This window comes from Drosophila miranda, chromosome XR, assembly GCF_003369915.1.
Source record: "Drosophila miranda strain MSH22 chromosome XR, D.miranda_PacBio2.1, whole genome shotgun sequence".
NCBI lineage: Eukaryota > Metazoa > Arthropoda > Insecta > Diptera > Drosophilidae > Drosophila > Drosophila miranda.
In genome coordinates, this window is record NC_046674.1 from 22,460,979 (window position 1) to 22,479,523 (window position 18,545).

The 18,545-nt window shown below is 44.1% G+C and overlaps 1 protein-coding gene across 9 annotated transcripts in view; it reads left to right on the forward strand.

Moving 5' to 3' along the window:
• The window catches only part of LOC108152559 (hemicentin-1), a 49,197-nt gene that overhangs the window by 20,540 nt on the left and 10,112 nt on the right, over window positions 1-18,545 (forward strand). For 2 of the 9 annotated variants that reach the window (XR_004471369.1, XM_017281989.2), the window contains exons 3-22: window positions 5,265-5,436; window positions 5,504-5,652; window positions 7,499-7,669; window positions 8,492-8,650; window positions 8,981-9,057; window positions 9,900-9,998; window positions 10,059-10,218; window positions 10,275-10,386; window positions 12,185-12,366; window positions 12,436-12,611; window positions 12,683-12,814; window positions 12,885-13,000; window positions 13,592-13,976; window positions 14,253-14,382; window positions 14,454-14,549; window positions 14,608-14,766; window positions 14,849-14,931; window positions 15,545-15,731; window positions 16,054-16,083; window positions 16,981-17,121. Coding sequence is in view for 8 of the 9 variants with exons in the window: in XM_017281989.2 (XP_017137478.1) it covers window positions 5,265-5,436; window positions 5,504-5,652; window positions 7,499-7,669; window positions 8,492-8,650; window positions 8,981-9,057; window positions 9,900-9,998; window positions 10,059-10,218; window positions 10,275-10,386; window positions 12,185-12,366; window positions 12,436-12,611; window positions 12,683-12,814; window positions 12,885-13,000; window positions 13,592-13,976; window positions 14,253-14,382; window positions 14,454-14,549; window positions 14,608-14,766; window positions 14,849-14,931; window positions 15,545-15,731; window positions 16,054-16,083; window positions 16,981-17,121 (2,916 nt within the window). In the remaining variant the exon portion in view is untranslated. Of the gene's footprint in view, window positions 1-5,264; window positions 5,437-5,503; window positions 5,653-6,911; window positions 6,921-7,498; window positions 7,670-8,491; window positions 8,651-8,980; window positions 9,058-9,899; window positions 9,999-10,058; window positions 10,219-10,274; window positions 10,387-12,184; window positions 12,367-12,435; window positions 12,612-12,682; window positions 12,815-12,884; window positions 13,001-13,591; window positions 13,977-14,252; window positions 14,383-14,453; window positions 14,550-14,607; window positions 14,767-14,848; window positions 14,932-15,544; window positions 15,732-16,053; window positions 16,084-16,301; window positions 16,314-16,980; window positions 17,122-18,279; window positions 18,314-18,545 lie in introns of all 9 variants that reach the window. The other 7 variants (XM_017281991.2, XM_017281986.2, XM_017281988.2 and 4 more) reach the window with 5 other exon arrangements.

Here is an 18,545-nt window from a genome sequence, read left to right on the forward strand (position 1 = left end):
CAAAACAGAGACAGACTACCCCCCACCCCAAAACCCCCCTGCTCTTCTGCTCTCGTGTGTCTAAAGAATACTCCTTACATCTCCATCGCCGTCTCTGTTCCCTGTTCCCTGTGCAGTGTTCTCTCTTTACCTACTTGAACAATACCTCTTCTTTTGTGCGGTCCACAACAAAAAGTTTTTTAATAAAAATATTAAATTTGCATATGTTGCTCTCGCAGTCAAAACAAGACCCCCGGACCACGAAGAGTACGAGGAGTACGAGGAGTGCGATGAGTGCGAGTACGGGTAAAACCGGATCGGGGCTGTCCACAGCCAGACCAGGGCATACCTCTTGGGGTCTACCTTTTGACTCTGCTCTGCCTGTGGTGAATGGTGAATGGTGGATGGAGTTTGCGTCGGAAGTGGTAACCAGTCAATAGGAAGAGGAGTCCGCTTTTATCGCTGGTCGTTTCGTTGTGCCGTTGGACCAAAGTTTTCACTTCCTCTGTCCTGCCTTTAATATGGTTTCGTCTCTGCGTGTTTCCAGAGCCTTAAGCTCCATTGAAAAGATGAAAATTAATCTGCAGACAGACACTCGGGCCGCTTGGAAAATTGAGTTCAAGTGAGCGAAAGCCAAGATAGGTTTTTCGATTGCAAATCTGTTTAGGGAGCACTCTCTGTGCACACTTTACTTGCGGCGGCATTTTATTTATGCCCAATTAACGTTCGCTTTTATAGAAGATGAGAAAATTAAGACGCCTTCCACTCCGCACTCCAGGCCAGGGGCGGGGGCGGGGGCAGGAGTACGAGTACTCCTATGCATTTATCCTTTCAAATGATTTCCACCCAAACTATTTCCAACTTTTCGCCACTAGCTGGAAAACCTTCCCTACCTCCCTGCCTCCTCTCTTCCGCTTCTGTTGCACATTGGAGTTGAAGTTTTCCTCCCTTCATTGTTGCTTTCGTTTCGACTTTCGTCTTTCGCTTCGTTTCGTTTCGTTTTTCCATGTCAATGTTTTTCGGACGTAATTACACTTTGACTTTGAGCATTTACTGCGGACTTTGGAGTGTCGTTACATGCTGTTTTTCGAGGCAGTAGGTGGCGATCCGTGTCCTCGACAGGAGGCGTTGTTTGAGCTGCTTTTCAACGTCCAAGTTGATTGATTAAGTTTTAAGCTGCGTTTTTATTAATCGGCATTTTTGCGCTTTTTGTACGCTTGAAAATTCGATTTTAATTGTCGAAAGTTTCCGACATTTCTCACGCAGTTCTAGTGGATTTCAAACAAGATTATCATTCAGGTAAAGAATTCAGGAGTACCCCGCGAGCGTAGTGTTGTTTTTTATTATGCAGCAACAGCTATGCGTAACACCCCTCCGAAAGAGCTCTTAAGAGGTGCGCTCATGCGGCACCAAGCGGCAGACTGCCCCGATAACAGGGGTCAAGACTGCGGGGTAATGAAACAAATGTCGTTCTCTTCTGTCAGCGTTACGCTCCAAGGGTCCCAGAGGCACCCCAGACCTGACACAACAACAAAAGGGAGACCAGACCCTATTCCCCTGCAGTTTGCTTGCGGAATTCAAAAAAAGATACAAAAAAGTACAGTCTCTTGCAGTTGGTCGCAGATACATACATACTACATAAATATTATTATCCGAATTTGGAGAGACCTATCTTCTATGCTCTTATAGAAGACCAAAAGAACTATGGAATGAGCCTTGTGCGCATTCCTTCGCCTACTCCCATCCCCAGACATTTTACATTCAATTAATAACTCTTTATGGTCTCCACTGATGTTTTCCCTTTCGATTAATTATGCCCCAAGGAACAGAGCTATCAAACAGCATTCGCGAATGAAAAATGAAACGACATGGCACTCGAATTAATCAAAAAATAGTTCCACTAATGAAACGTAGAGTCTCTCCGCGTAGCCTTAAAGACACACACTCTTCCGGCCCTCTTTAATCTCTGCCAGTCTTAACAGCATTCTAGTCTAATCCTTAATATATTGTCGCTTTCTGGTACTTTTAAATTATGCAAAAGCAAGAGCAACGCCACATGCACACGAGCTCCGTGCAGAGGAGGACCAACCAACCAACACATGGCACAGGCAGTGGCAGTGGCAGTGGCACTGGCAGTGGCAGTGGCACTGGCAGTGGCATTTGGCTGATTCCACTGGCTGGGCCGGGCCGGGCTGGGCTGGCTGTCTGCCTAACGCCAACCGCCTAAAAGCATACAAATATCTTATTACCGGCACTTAAAAGAAGCACTAAATTTTAATGTGACAAACCCCGGAAAATATGAGAATCTTTTCCCTTGCCCACAGCCACGGTGGAAGCCTCCTCCGGCCCTCCACAGTGTGTGTGTGTGTGTGTGCCTTTATAGAAACCATAATTTAATTTCATTACGGGCAGCTGTTGCTAAGCATGGGTTCAATATAGGAGGCGGGGGCTTCCACTCGAGACATAGTAAATAGCAAAAAGGGGAAACCCACACAATTAGGGGTCAACAGAGCGACGTTGACGTTGACGGTGACGGTGACGTCGCCACAGTGGGCACTCGAGTGAGCGGGCAAGTGGCAAGTTTATTACAAAAGAGGCGCTGAATCACAGACTTGAATTATGAAAATGTCATTTTAAATCTGGATAAAGTCCCAAGAAACTCTTAGTGGCAGGAACGGGGGCGGAACATGACCCTCAAATGTCCTTAAGCTGTCAGAAATGAGTGTCAACGGAAGAGGACATGGGCCGGGGGTAAGCGACGAATCCAGCGAAAAATAAAAACAAGTGAAACATAAACGCAAATTTTTATTTTGTTATTTTCTCATCTCCGTGCTCGTCGCACAATGAAATGCCCCATCCCGGTCCAGCCCAGCCCAGCCCAGCCCGTCTCGTCCCGTTCTGTCCCGCCGGATTGCCCCGGATAGCAATGAGGTGTACGCGTCGGCATGAGGCACGGCCGCCGCCTCTAAGTGGCAGTTTCGGCTGCTGGCCACGCGCTGTAGCAGCAGACGCCATATTGAAATTATGCCGAGAGTCCCGGCCTCTCTGCCACCCATTTGTACAGACGAAATGGCTTGCCACCTGCTTGGGGAAAGTACTGCGCCTTCCCCCCCCATCTGCCGCGCACTCCCAAAGTGTGCGCTTCATTTAAATTGATTCTGTTTATATAATTTTGTATGCGTTGACTTATTTGACGAAAATTCGAGGTTAATTTTTGTTCAACTTCATTTGTTTCATAATTGCCGATGTCTCACCGACAACAACGACAGCAACGACAGCACCGACAGTGTCTGCACTAATTAAGATGTACAGAATATACAGAGTTCATGAAATATATATATGTATATATAGTAAAATATATTCTGCCATAGGCGGCCCACTCTTTTCATACTCGCTTTTCTCTGTTATTTATTTTCTAATTATTTATACTAGGAACTCTCCCACTTGTATGCTTTTGCGGGAGTATTTTATATATCGATTAATTGATTGATGAACATGCTATGCTATGCTATGAATAGCAGATACATATGCACGTGTATGTGTGGGGGAATGTGGTGTGGGGCCTACAAGGCCTACATGGATACATTATCGCTTGGCAATGGCAAAAAAAAATGTAAGAAACTCGGTGATAATTCCCTGAGTTAGGAGATTAAATCATGTTTTTTGGGCATGGCCAAGCCGCAATATCACCTCGCAAAGGCTGGCAAAGCAGGAAAAGATAGACAAACCACTAAGCGACACACAAAGTCAGTGTCAATGCTCACAAAAGTATAGCACGTACAGACGAGTATGTACGATACACCATGCCACACCACACACCATCCATGGCGTGAGTGAGAACGGAGTATGGCAGTCTGGAGTCCGGATTGTAAGGAGAGGAGCGAAGAGACGATAATAATCCCATACTGCCAAAAGCAGACAAAGAAAATGGAATACCCGAAACATGTGAAAAAGATGTGTAGAAATATACACACACACACACTCGTCCATACATATACATACATGCATCGTATATGGAATATACTCGTAGCGTAGGGAAAAAGCACAAAGTTTTTTGTACGGAAACGGAAATAGAATTATAAAAGCCAAGCTAAAGGCGTTTCCAGACTACAAAAAGTTATGGCCATGTAACAAGTGGGGATGGACACATAAGACAAGCAGATAAGAAAACTGATTGCCAATGGCTTAAAGCGGGCTGGGAGGGTGCTGTTCTGCAATAGAGAAAGGAGTCGCATGGAGTGGTCCGGAGTGGAACTTTTGGCCAACTTTCCCTTGGCAAGGGTAAAATTTATGAACAGTCAGCCACAAATATGCGACTGCTGAGCAGGAAACGGAGGAGACAGATGTTCGACAGAGGGGCTGATTCAAAAATAAAGTGCGATTTATGGTCATACAAATCAAAGTTTTGATGCTTGAGTTGATTGCTAACAACTTCTTGTGTGTCGTGTCGCATTCTGGGTGTGGCTTTTGTAGGCGTCTGTTCGAATAATGCGGCTCTACCCTTGCCCTTTCGATTGCGATTGCGATTCGTTCGTGTTAACAATAGGTTGATGTGCGATTAGTACTATGTATTTTTACCTTAAAAATACGCTTTTAAATTGTTTAACCAACAGAAGCGGCTAGCCGCCTAATATAATATATCGGAGTGCAATCTATCGGGAGGGGGGCACAGAGAGAAGGTTATAAAAATAGGAAGACTGACCCGACAGACAGACAGACATACGTGAAAGTGATTGTCGGCTATGGGTGGATGTGCCGTAAGTTTAGAAAATGCTCTCGCCAAAAGCAGCCCACAAGATGGACAGGATGGCTATTTTGATTTTATAGGACGAAGGATGGATGGAACGTGTGGAATAAATGATATTTTGTAATCAGGACACACACACACAAATACACACGTACTAGTGGAGCACACACACACACACGAGAAGCAACTTAAATGGAGCGTAAATTTCAAATTATGTTATAGGCTTTTAAGCTGATAAGAAAATTGTATTTTTATGCTTTTAGGGTCGGGCGAAAGGCCAAAGAAAAAGTAGCAAAGTAGATTGGCGGAGAGCGGAGTTGGAGGTGGGAGATGGAGGTGAACGAAGAAGAACTATTCAAATATTCTTGAAATTTATGAGGGATTTATAGGAATATACTTAGTATGCAAGGAATTTCGAGAAGCTTAAATGGAATGGCCCGAATGAAGCCGATTTAATGGTCTTGGCCATTAAAACAATCCTAAGGCCATCTTTTCTGTAATGGACTATGCTTAAACCTTGCTTATACTATCCTTGCAGATCGGACTATCAGTGAACAGGAGAGCAAGTCTGTGGTCCTTCCCTGTCCCGTGAATGAGGAAAAGTGCGGCAAGCTGCATTCATTGAATTGGTTCAAAGGCGACGATCGCATTGCTGCCATGCTGCTCGGCGATAGCAATGTGACGAGTGTGAATAAAGAATTTGAGGACAGGTAAGAGAATTGCCAAGCAAAGAGTACCATTCATATCTAACGATAACTAATCCTGGATCCCTTGCAGAGTAACTGTTGAACAAAATCCATACAGACTAGTTATTAAGGACCTGAAAATAGGTGATGAGGATATTTATCTATGTGATACAACATTTTTTATACCAGAAGAAACGTGTGATAACTTCAACGGATATCGAGTGGAATTGAGAGTCTTAGGTAAGTCCCCACCCACTCGCCCATTCGCCCGTTCACCCGTTCATCCGTTCATCCGTTCAGTCGTTCAACGATCTCCAACGATGATCGTCGCTGCTTTGCATGTTACCAACGCTTGTATTTTCATATCCGTTTCACACAACGTACTTTTAATTGCTTTTTTTGCGTTGGTGTATCTTGCTTTCGTTTTTAATCTAATCTTAAGTCTAAAACTAAACCTTAAAACTGTACAAAACGCATGGGAATTCTAAGCCAAGTTAAGAAAAGAGAAAGAGTCGTGTTGTACAGAGTGCATGTGCGCGATGCGATCGATTTGGAATAGTTTTAATGCTTACTGTGCTTGTCCCCTCATTGCGAGATACTCCTTAAAATGTATCTAATTGTTTGCCTGATTTTACACGCATTTTTAAAGTTAATACGAATATCTCAACCCATAGACTGTGTACTGTATTGTTCTATCGTGCGAAATTTGATGATAACCCATTTCGAATTGCAACCCCAACGACTTTACCCTTAACCGCTCTCTTCTCTCTCTTTCTTTACTTTTTCCACAAACATTTGAACGTGTCAAAACTCATGAAAATATTTTCTCTTAACTGATTGTTCTTTTCGAAAAAATGTCCCACAAAATAAATGAAAAACGCTCGTCAACATCGACATGGAAATTCCCCTCTAATACGTACATACAAACACCATCCTTTAATACACACACACACACACACACGCACATACAAATACATATACATATATCCATATACATATACATACATATACATGCATCGTTATCTAATACTCAAACAACAACAAAAATTCGCAAAAATTCCATGACTATAAAAAATTTTGAAATTCAACCAAATAAAAACCATGACACGCCTCCTGGTTCACATCACGCCCCATCGGCACCGAAACGGCCACAAAAAACCAAAAAAAAAAACAAAAAAAAAACTACTTCCCTCTCACCCACCAAAAACAAAATTGTTTTTTCCTCTTCAATATTGTGTGCAATGTTTACCTGCAAAACTGAAAACCGAAAACCGAAAACTGAAAACCGAACACCGAAAACTAAAACCCGATATGTGGAACTCAACTTAAAAACAATTTAAATTTAAACTCCATCCGAAATACAATGTTTGCAAACTAAACTCAATATTTAAAACATCCAACGCATTGCTCTAAAACATTTAAAAAATACAAAACAAACAAAAACCAACCTACAAAACGTTTGGCTATGATTGCAAAATATCTACGTGCTAACAACGTAGAAAACATTGGTAAATTAAACTCATAAATTATCATTAATACCTTTATCGATGGTTTCTCTTTAGTTATAACCTTAAGCAAGAACAAGAACCTCAATGAGCATATTGAAGAGCGAATAACCTAGTTTTATTAGCTTGAGAATTATGGTTTTTACATATGTTTTCTGGAATTTTGTGGATCATTATTTATGGGCCATAGGCCATAGGCCTGGTCTTTTTTTCTTTTTCTCTTTAGTTTGTTGTTGTTTAAATAAAGTCACTTTGCTAGAGTCTTGCTCTAGGCTTTTCCTTGGTTTATTCTATTTAATTTTCATATTTCATTTAATTTTCATATTTCATTTAATTTCATAATTACAAAACTTGATGAGTTTTGGGGGATATTGTTATTTTTTTTTGGATGCAAACCAAAGACCAAAATAATATGATTTATTAAAACACGAATTCAACATTTTTACCTTTCAAATAATTGAACAACACTCACACCCAAAACCGAAACACCTACGCACAAAATACACACACAACCGAAACCGAAAACCAACCGAAAACACATCTTTATGTCGGATTTTGAACACTGACCGATGACCCTGCAGTGCCACCCACTGAGGTTGTGATTTTGGATGCAAAGGGCGATCGCATCGAGAACGGCAGCGTGGTGGGTCCCATGCAGGAGCGGCAGGCCCTGAAGGCCACTTGCACCGTGAAGAACACCCGGCCCCAGCCAGATGTCGGCTGGTTCCGTGGCACCAAGCGCCTGGCAACATGTGAGTACAACAAAATCCCCATTCCCCCTTAACCACTCCCAATCCTGCGATAAACCCCAACACAAGCACAAGAACGACACAGCTCCTTGAAAAAAGGTAGAAAGGGGAGAACAGTTTTTGGCTCCCAGATCATAGTCGTAAAAGCAACCGAAGCGCGTTTATTGATTTCCAGGACGGGGACCAGAGCTAAGTAGCCAATTTGATGCATAAGCCTTCGAACCAACTAAAGTCTCGGGTCCGTGGATCCGTGGATCTGTGGGTGGGTTTACGATGCGCCACAAAGTTTATGCAGTGACTGACATCGACAACGACTGAGGACTGAGGACTGAGGACTGACGAGTGGCTATAAAGAGCGGCCCTGGCCGGGATTTGAGTGCTGCTGCCGCTCCTCTCCGCCCTGATTCGTATCAGTTTGCATATGGAATAGGAATAGCCATAGCCAACCGCGTTCAGCTCATAAAAATGCTACGTCCTTTTATTGTGGAGCATAAACGTAAAGTTAGAGGCACTTTTGTAAAATTTTTAAGTACGGCAGTAGAACGAGAGATTTAAATAAATCTACCGGACCAGCCCCCCTCAAAATTAAACCAGGTTGAAGTAGGGTTATTTATATATACTTTTAAGCACCAGACTAAGCTTCTCCTAAAACCACTGAACGAAAATCTCCTCGAATCTCTCGAATATTTATCATTATTATCCAAAAACGGGCATTGAATGTAGCGAAATACTCTAAGGACATGTCGGGATTTTCATAACATTATTTTCATTGTTTCTATGGATGAAGAATGCTTTCTTAATGATTCATTTTGGCCCCTTCCACAGACTCTCCCACTCATGATTTGAACGATGGCCTCTACACTTCGACCCTGGAGTTGGATTGGCAATTATCCCGCGAGGATCTGGCTCAGGACATAGAATGTCGCGTGGAATCCGCGGCCATAAAGTCCACGATTGTTACCAAATTTAGCGTGGACTTGCAAGGTAATGCCAAATCGAAGCTCCAGTTTAATGGACAATGGTTTGAGGCAAAAGCCGACCTAAACGTTGTCGAGCCTTCTTCAGGAATTCATTAAAAAGTAGTCCAATTTGTTGATAGAAAGGACTTTTGCTTCCCAAAAACCGTATCTACAAAAATGCAAATTGCCATTATTATCGTTTCGTTTCGTTTCGTTTGGTATATAAAAGAGCCAAGCCGGAAAATGTAGAATACTCGCACCGGAAGTACGGACAAAAGCCAATTACAATGGCAGACATTTTAAGCAATTTACCAAAGTAACTTTGAATATTACTCTTCTCTTACTCCATCCACAGTGCGGCCGACGAGCATACTCATCAAGGGAGTGGAACATCATACGGTGCAGGGCAGCAAAGTAGTGCTGCAATGTGACGTAAGTATTCGAGAGACAAGTGCGGCAAATAAAAGGGGATTTCATCAAGAGTTATTAGGAGTTATTTTTGATCTGCATGTGCATCCGTATCTATGGCTATACTAGAACTTTTTTGCAGTGTAGAAAAAAAGTCGAGAGTGCCAGCTGTCATTTCGGAGTGCTTCCCTCGTTCAGCGTGTTGGCATAGCTTAGGCATTCACGTAATTGATAACAATTAACTGCCAATTATTCTGCGATTTTTCATATGCTCCCACTCCTGGCTCACTGCTCACTGGCCTTAACTGGAACGCCACCCCCACCTCCGCAAAGGCATGGCAGGGCAGAGCATGGCAGGGCAGAGCATGGCAGGGCAGGGCAGGGCAACAGCTATTCCGGTATTCTGTTCTGGTGTATGCCTTTTACCTTCGACAAGGCATTGTCACAGGCCTCGTAAGGACTTCCGCCATTTTACATGATTTCGTCCTCCGTTGGAGTATAAGTATTTTTCGTTGCATTTTATCGAAAGAACGCTCGAGCGGCAGGAGTCGAGCAATTTTGTAGCGACAGGAGGAGGGAGTGGGGTGTAGGGTGTACGGTGTAGTAGGACCTACAGAAGGCTTGTCGGCGCTGTAAAATTATACAAAATTGTTTATTGATTGCGTATTATGTTTTAATGGAATTTTGTGCAATCGCTTTTGCCTCTATCGGGATAGAGATAGAAAGGTAGAGAAATGTGTAGTTAAACGGAGGCATGGGTAAATGCACTTGTTGTTTAATGGAAATATAATAACACACACAGGAGTAGAGGGCGGGTAAATGGGCAAATGTCGACAAGTTGTGAACAGTTTTCAATTCTCCAATAGATTCACGGTGCTCGCCCGGCTGTTAACCTCACGTGGTACAACACAACCTCGACTATCAGCGCAGAGGAGAATGATTTAACTGAGATTCGGACCAAGGCGGTAAGTGAATGCCACTCAATCTTTGATCAATCGATGAATGTATCCCCTTAATGTTTGCAGTTCGAGAAGGAGGATGGCACCTATCACACACAATCAGAGCTCGTGTTCAATGCCTCACGCTTCGAGAACGATCGTGTCTTCAAATGCGAGGCCGAAAACATTGTCCTGCAAATCAACAGAGAAAAGCCAATCGCATCGTCTCTAACACTGGAAGTGTTGTGTAAGTAGCAGACGGGGATCAACCACTTTTCGGTTCGTTTAACCATTTTCCCACAGATCCTCCCGTCGTCAAGGTCAGTCCGCCTGAAATGGTCACCAATACCAGTGAAATAGTCCTCCTGAACTGTGAATATTTCGCCAATCCTGCATCTTTAACCCAAGTTGTATGGTAAGTAGCGAACACATATCTTATTACCCTTTAGATCCCCCCCACCCGGCCCCCAGAGAGTATCTTTCGAAATTGTGAGTGCAAAGAAATTCGAAATTACTTTCAAGTCCTTCAGCAAATACTTACTTTTGAGGCAGATGAAATTAAGCTAACAAGCAGACGAGACGTCGCCTCGGATGCTGTTTCTGTCTTGACTGTTTAAAGCCGTGTGTGTCCTGTGTCCTGAGCCCCGAGGCAGGACCTGACGCGCCATACATGTGTCTGACCTAGGTGTAAGGCATTCAAAGGGTTGGCTGGCAATCTCTGACTCTGACAGGATGGGAGAACGCCTGCATCCAGGACTCAATTTAACTACAATTTCCACAGTAAACAAAAATCTAATTAAAAACAAATACAAAAGCAAATTGACAGCACACCGTGGAGCAAGAACGAACGATTCAGGGGAGTCGGAGTCGGAGCGGGGCGGACGGACGGACAGACACCGCCAGGGTTAAGGTGCGTGCGGTGCGAAACCGCATTCTGTTTAGACAAGTGCGCGCACGGCACAGCGTGCCACTCTTTCTCTTTCGATTTCCCCCCCATCATCGCCGCTGTCCGTGCCCCAGCGAGGATGCAGCTGAAAATCAAAATGGAAAATGCGTAATGTGAATTTAGATCGAATCTGCCGAGGTTGATGATGAAAGTGGGACTTTTGTGGTTGCAATTGGACGAGACTGTACGCGCATACCTGTACATTTTTTGAATACGCTTTAAATCGAAGAAGATGTTGGATTGATAGCCAAAACACCGCCGTCCTCCTCACACACTAAATCCCATAATCATCAAAATCAAAATCGCTCGCATCGCATCGTGGCCGCGCATCCCCCGTCCAGCTCCACGGGGGGATAAGTAAGCCTTGTGACCAGGACACGGGGTCTAACGAGCTCCGCGAATTTCGTCGGCGAAATGCCAGACATATTTTCGCGAATGCAGCGCATCGCTTCACATTGGCACGCAAATTGCAATTTTCGGTGACATTCGAGATGCGAGATTGGGGCTTTTCGTCTATAGATTGGATTCCTGGATACGCCCCTGTTTGACACACGACGAATGTACGGATGATTATATGCGCTCTGCATATTGAATTTGTCAAATCTGAAACACAAAAGATACGCGGTCGTTCGTTCTACGGCATCGTACGCTAGTGGGTCGCTCGACCTCTGCCTTCCACTTTGCGCGGAATATCTAGAGCACAAAACTGTCAGAAAAACACACGCTTCTAATTAGTGAGTGCGTTGCGGGACCGGCTGGAGGGTGAGCCGCGCGTTTATGATGTATGAGGATGGTACTGCAGCCATCAGACTTAAACACACTCGTCGTCGTCGTCGTCGTCACCGTTGTCGTCTGTGGCAAGTGGCTCCATTCTCCCATGTACCACATGTAATTTTGCAACTGAGAAATTACACAGTAAATGAATAGAGTGACTGACGCACACAGGAACAGCCACATCCACACCCACACCCACACCCATCCCCCCGAGATGTGGGCACAAGGCATATATTTCATTTAGGCCCTGCCGTGCCCTCCCCTGCCCACCGTTTGTGTGTGCATTTGAGGGATTTCCATGTTTGTTTTTCATGTGAGCGGAAAGTGAAAAGAGTTACCTCCCTTTCCCGAGAGGAAAACTTAATTTAAATAGTGATTTTTCATCCGGAATTCGCATCCGTCATAGAATTTAACAGGACTTAAATGCGCTTCCACAAAGCAAACGATTTCCGAAGGTCCTTACACTAGAATTCCTTACTTTTCTGCCTTCCAGGTACCGCAACGGCGACATTGTCAATGTGAACGATACGGATCACTACCAAGGCGGTAATTCGGAAAATGTGGCTCTGGTAATCAAGTCCACCGATAAGGAGGACGTTGGCAACTATTCGTGTCAGCTATCGAACTCGATTGGCAAAGGCATATCGGAGCAGCAGATAGATCTTGATGTCCAGTGTAAGAGATGCCTGAGTCTACGCCGAGAGTATCTTTTGCTTGAGCAAGCGTTTACGTTTATTTGAATAGATGTTCCCGTTGTGGAGGTTCTAATGATACCCGAGGGACCTGTGAAGGAAAGCGACGAGTCGAATGTCACCCTCTTTTGCAATATTTTAGAGGCAAATCCTTCAGTTCTCACGAAAGTGCGATGGTACGCCAATGCCACGCTGCTCAAGGAGCTGCCCGACTGCGAGGAAACTAGGGTAAGTACTGGAGGACATCATTTATCTTTATTACTGGTAGTACTTTATTACGTGTATTTTATATTTTAAAGGAGGATCTGTGCCATATCGATCCCAGTAAACTGTTGTTGGAAAGCATCGGACGGGGATTTTTCTACAATTACTCCTGCGAGGGCTTCAATGCTGCTGGCTGGGGTCCACGCAGCGAAGAGAAAGAGCTGATGGTGTGTTCGAACAATCTCTTCCTCTTTTCTCCCGTATTTTATGCCCCCACTCTCTCCCTCCCTCTCTTAGGTACACTACGAGCCAGGACCTGCTACCCTTACGCACTTTCCACCCATTGCTGTGAAAAAGAAGAGCGTCATCTTCTCGTGCTCTGTGGACGATCCGGGATACCCGGAATCGAATAGGTTTGTAGCACCACAAACACAACCACAACCACAACCAAAATCACAACAAAAAGCCAACAAGAATCACAACAAAATCACGACACATAATCCAACACCACTAATCGCCTACCACACCGTCCAAGCACTGCAGCCGCACGAGGCTGACATGGCCTTCGAGGCGCTGCTGCTGCAAAGGCAGCAAGAGCAGCAGCAAGAGCAGCAGCAGCAGCAGCAGCAGCAGCAGCAGCAGTTGCAGTTGCAGCTGCATCCACCATCATCATCAAGAACATTAACAAGCAGCCTCGCATCGGCATCCGCATCCGCATCCGCATCTGCATCCGCATCCCGACCCGCAGTCCATGAAATTAAAGAAACTCACGCTCTAATTGATTTACATCTGAATCATTCCCTTTGTACACTACTCACGCTCACCACCTACACGCCACAATCGCAAATCTTGACCCTATACACGGGTGAACAACATCCGACATACTCGTCCTCGTCCACGTCCTCGTCCTCGTACGCCTCATCATCCTCGACCTCGTCCTATGCACTCTACCGCAAAATGGGCAAATTTACGTTTGTCGCTCAAATGGTTCTGCAACCCAACAGATATCGTTGGCTGCGCGGCGGTCGCGGTCCGCTGCAGGACATTGTCACCAAGGACTGGACGGTGGAACCTGTTGGCCTCGACAGTCGGACCAACTATTCCTGCTATGCGTACAACGAGGGCGGCAAGGGCGTAATGGCCACAGTCAATTTGGAGGTACACGCACCGCCATTTTTCATCAAGAACCTGCCACAGTATACGGGCGTGCTGCACTCCACCCGCAATGCCAATCTAACCTGTCGCATCGAGTGCGTTCCGCGCTGCGAGATATCCTGGCAGAAGGACGGCACACCCATCGAGAAGAACGATACCCGCTACTTTGTCAAGGAGAAGTACATGGACGCCTCGCCGGCAACCGGCGACTTTGAGAGCATGCTATCGGTTTTGGTAAGTCCTCCGTCCCAACGTCTAAACATGTATCTGATTGGAAGCGAACATTCCAATAAGTTTCGAGTTTCGGCACTTAATGCGAAGTCACAAATTAATGATCCATAAATGGGAGCCAACGTTTTCGATTCACAATCAATCACAATTTGTTCTCGAATTGTGCGCGTACTCGTGCGAGTGTATCCGCTTACCAAATCAAATTGTATCTTGCGAAAGTTGATACCTCTGCTGGCGCCTCTGACATGCTGTGTTCTGTGTTCCTCTAATCGTTTGCAGCACTTTAACATGTCGAATTGGGCAAATTCGAAATTCGATATCTTGGCGGATAGTGCCAACTACACGTGCGTCTCGACGGCCAATTCTGTGGGACCTGGCATCAGGAGTGGCACCTATTTGGGCATTGAATGTGAGTACAAGCAGGGCACGAACGCCGGGAGGGGTCTATACTACACGGTCCGTATCTCTATTAACCGACAGATGCACCCATCAACACAACCGTCGCGAATGCCACCGTCTATGTGCAGGAAGACACCATTCCGGGACGCGTCATCTGCAAATCATTTGGTAATCCAGGTTGGTATTTCGGCCCAGGATCTCCTTTTCGTTATTTTCATAAACGTAATCTATTTAGAACCTTCCTATGAGTGGCGGTTCAAGGACAAGACGATAACGAGGGGCAGTGCTCTGATCATCAATACTCCCATGCAACGCAACGACAACGGCACCTACACCTGCGTGGCCTTCAACAAACACGGCAAGAGCACGGCTGAAACCGTCATCGAAGTGCAGTGTAAGTAAAAGCCCACCCATTAAACAATTACAGATCTTTAATCATAATTTTCTTCATTTTTTTTCTTTAATTTTTCCCTTAGTTAAGCCGCGCTGCGAAATCGAGAGACGGGAGATCGACGATCAGGACACTCTGATTTGCACAGCATTCGGTAACCCCGTGGAGGTATGTTGACGAACTTTTCCCATAATATCATGTACACATAGTACTATTTGCGGTTCTGGTAACTGTCAAAGTTTACCTCCAAGTGGCGGGGCAAACATTTTAAAATTCGCATTTAACCGTGCGCCGCATAAATCAGAGCCGCATTTCTGCTCGGAATTATTTTCGATTGGCTTTCTTCTGCAACTCTGAAATTGCATTTTCTTCGCCGCGGCGCGCCGTGTTACTGGAGTTCCGGCGGTGGGTGAGTGGGTGGCCCCCCCACCCCCACCCATTGGTGGCAATTTAAGAAGTACGAGAATAAGCGAAGGAGAAGCAGGAGCAGCAGAAATTTATAGCCAAGAACCGCAGAGAGACGCGGGGCTAGGGGAGGCCTACGAAAAGTACGTGGATGTATGTCGGAGGTGAGGAGTCAGTCGGTCGAAATTATTTGATTGGAAATTATTCAACGGGCGACAAGATGAAAATTCAATAACCCAACGAGCCATCGATTAAATGGGGAAAGCCAGCAGCGTTCATGTTTAAGCAGATTAGATTAAAACCATATATAACTAAGTTGGAGGATAGGTTTTGCAGTGAAAATGTTTTCCATTTCCATTTTTCATATATTTTTCAGGCTGATTTTTCATGGTCAATTAAGGCGGAGAACGAAACTGTTGAATATTTGGGCAGCGGCGACGAGAAGTCGTTTGCGGACAAGAGCTTTTATGTCCTGCAGGAGGACTATGCCATTGCCAGGACCTACAGATGCGTTGCCAATAACACGGTTGGATCGGGTGCATTCTGTGAAATCGAAGTTGCTGGTAAGTAATATTCCATGCCATGTCGCAAAAGGATCCCATATCCTTACACTTCATTTACTGATATATTCTTGCACCCTTCGAACAATGAAAAAAGTGGCAAGCTTTTGGCCCATTAAATGGCTAAATCCATATTTGTGTCCTTTTGCGCTTATATTTTTTTAATTGGTTTATAATCAAAGGCAAACAAATAGTTGTGATTAGCCCCAGCTTATGTCTCCCCTGGAAAAAAAAAACACTAATTCATTCCATTCCATTCTTTCGGCCCAAATATCTTCAAAATTTCTACAGCAAAAGTTGCATATTATTTGTTTTTATTTGACAGCTGGTTCAGCGCTTTTTATTTGGTGGCAAGGTAAATGCCGAAGCATAGATACCCCCATTTATGTGCCTTAATAATTTCCTTGCTATGCTTGTGAGCTAATCGACAAGTACTTTGACCCCAGTGTGTGATGAAATTTTACTAAAATCTGTCTTTGCCTATGCCGTTCTTCTTTTGCCGTATTTTTCCAACCCAAAATTGTAATCTCCCCCTCATGCTAAACACTAACTGAATGCTTTCTGTCGAAATAGTGCGCCCAAAGAGTAAGTAAATCCGCATTGAAAACCATTTAATTTTGATTTGTAAGAGCGCCATTAATCCAGCCAGTAATCTGTCGCATCGCCAGCTACGAGCACGAGTGTGTATTTGACAATACGTCGTGCTGGGGGCTTTGTGGGGGCGCCTCGAATATGAGAGCGAGCAGTCATGGCGATACGGCAACAGACTTATTCATTTGTTCGGTTGATAATCATCTGAGTTATGGCGATATAGAAAACAATGAAAGACAACTAAAGCACATGTTGTTATAGCACATGTGAAGAGAGCTGGGCAGGGGCTCTCAAAGGAAAAGCCGTGTGACAAGATGATAAATGTAAGAGGCGGAAAGCAGACGGACTTGTCCTGTCTGTGCAGGAAGAGGATGCGGCTGGCTGGCGGCTCAGCTGGGGCTGAGGACCGAGGACTGAGGACTGCATTCAAGCAGTCAGACTTGGAATCCAGAATGTCACTCTTGAGAAATTTGCATGTGTTTATAATTTACTTTTCCCCCCGAACCCATCACAAACCCATACCAAACCCATCCCGTCCCATTCCTTTCCCCCGCCCCCACCATTCGCTCCAAGTTAAGCTGTCCTTTAGAGCTTTCCTTTCCACTACCACTGATTGCAATCGTAAATATATAATATGCTCTTCACTATTCCTCAAAAACAGAACAATTGGCCTGGTGGCAGCGCTGGGAGAAGACGACGCTCATCATACTGGTTGCAGCCATTCTGGGACTGCTGCTGGCCGTCATTATCATTTGCTGTATAATCATATGCGTCTGCCGTCGTCGCCGGCGCCAGGATAAATGTGAGTACGAGTGCTCTTTGGCTAACCGAAGGGCAACAAAATCTGTACATAAATTCGCTAAGAAGAAGTTATGCTTTAATGGAACCCTCTTCGAAAATCGCATAGTTTTAGGCAACCAAAAATATCGAAACGAACAACATTAGAAACAGAAAAAAACTTCCAGAATGTATACGTTAAGGCCAAATCGAAAAACATTGAACCTATTCCCGAAAAATACAATCATTTTGGTTTATTTGTGATTGTTATGTTAATCCGCTTCTAGTTTTATGTTCCTTTTGTTAACGTTTTTTATCCAATATTCCATTGTGGCCAAACCAAAGCATGAGCCGAGCCGAGCCTTTTGCCTGTATTGCCTCTTGCATGAGCTTTCTTACCTTCAAAATACGCTTGGTTATCATCTCTCAGTATATCGCAGTTCCTTGAAACAAACCAAAACACTTGAGAGACTACATATTTTTATGAATTGGCCACAGATTGCATGAGAACCACCAGAACCACCAGACATTTGAATATTTTGCGAGAATTTAAGTGTTTAAGCGCTTTGGCGCTTAAAGCTAATTTCGTTAAAACTCATCAGAAAATAGTAAACAATAACAGTTTGTTGAAAGAGAATATTTAATTACGATGACCATTTTGTTTTGTTTTTTTCTCTCTTTTATTTGCAATCATAAAAATTGTCTCCCATCCGAACACATTCGTGCGGTTCGGTTCGGTTCGGTTGTACCTTTTTAATTCTTCAACAACTGCAAACACGAACCGCAAATACTCGATACCGTGCACTCGATAAAACACAAAACATGCTAAAAATCAACATTATTTGAACTTAACAACAACAACCGATACAATCCATCTACAACTAATTAACAACCATATGAACAAACAAACAAACAAACAAAACGGCGGCCGCCTGCCCTGCCACACTGCCACACTGCCTGCCACATACGTATATATATATATGTACAATATTATCGCTTGATGTCTCTCGATGAATATCCATCCATTCGTGCCTATGTACTGCTTTGCCTCGCCGACTGTTCTCGGTACAACTTTACACGCTGCTTTAATCGCTAACAATATGCATGAAATGCGTACACACACTCGACCATCCCACATATGTACACATATCTACATACATATCTACAACATGTACATATAAAGATCACACGGAAGTATCCATAAGCGCCAGCCAAAGGTAAGTGAATAATCTTCAAAAGTATTCATACGATTTGTGTAGTTTTTTCGAAAGTATCTAATAGTTTGGAATTTCCTTTGACGTAGCCAAAAATACAACAGATTTTGAGCATTTTATTTTCCAAAAGAGGGACTTACTTCAAATTCAAGTTTCCACAGACTATTATTAATAATTGTTTATGTCCTACAGTCTCTATTATAATGAGAAGTCTTGTCTGTCTGTCTGTTTCGGT